General features: G+C 34.4%; 1 protein-coding gene across 1 annotated transcript in view; it reads right to left on the bottom strand.

Annotated features, from left to right (window-relative positions):
• Window positions 1-805, bottom strand: part of LOC105811725 (E3 ubiquitin-protein ligase CBL-B-like) — a 178,506-nt gene that overhangs the window by 158,965 nt on the left and 18,736 nt on the right. The window contains exon 4 of the mRNA XM_012646003.1: window positions 630-799. Within this exon, the coding sequence (XP_012501457.1) occupies window positions 630-799 (170 nt within the window). The remainder of the gene's footprint in view (window positions 1-629; window positions 800-805) is intronic.

Raw genomic sequence — 805 nt, 5'->3', positions numbered from 1 at the left:
TTACAAAACAGTAAAAAAGTTAAAAAAAATTAAAAGTTTATAAAGTGACCACAAGTTAAGGTCAATTTATTATTGCAGAAAGAAAAATTTTTTTATAAATTTAGTGTAGCCTAACTGTACAGTGTTTACAAAGTCTACAGTAGTGTACAGTTAATGGCCTAGCCCTCCACATTCACTTACCCAGACCAACTTCCAGTCCTGCAAGCTCCATTCGTGTTAAGTATCCTACACAAGGTGTACAATTTTATATTTTTATACCATATTTTTACTGTATCTTTCTGTGTTTAGATAGACAAATACCATTGTGTTCAATTGCCTACAGTATTCAGTACAGTAACATGTTGTACAGGTTTGTAACCTGGGAGCAACAGGCTATACCATATAGTGTAGGTGCATAGTAGGCTATACCACCCAGGTTTGTGTAGGTACACTTTATGATGTTCCCACAGTGATGACATCACCTAAAGAGACATTTCTCAGAGTGTATTCCCATTGTTAAACAACACATGATTGTATACAAAGTGAATGGCATTTTCCCCAAAAAAATTACATAGTAACATTTATACTGTGAGGCAAAAAGCAACATCAATGGCCTTAACGCTAAGAAAAAAGATCTGAAATATTCTTACCTGTCCTGTGACTGTTCTTCATACATCCTCTCCTTGCCTTCTTTAAAGAGTCTTATTGCCCGTTTTGACTTTTTCATTAGACTATCAATGTAGATTTTAAAATATTCATTCTCACTGAGTTGCGCAAGTTTCTGGTTGTCATCATATTTACTCAATATAAGTCGCAGATGCTGATA

This window comes from Propithecus coquereli, unplaced genomic scaffold (assembly GCF_000956105.1).
Source record: "Propithecus coquereli isolate 6110/MARCELLA unplaced genomic scaffold, Pcoq_1.0 Scaffold105, whole genome shotgun sequence".
Classification (NCBI taxonomy): domain Eukaryota; kingdom Metazoa; phylum Chordata; class Mammalia; order Primates; family Indriidae; genus Propithecus; species Propithecus coquereli.
This window is presented reverse-complemented; position numbering and strand designations above follow the sequence as displayed.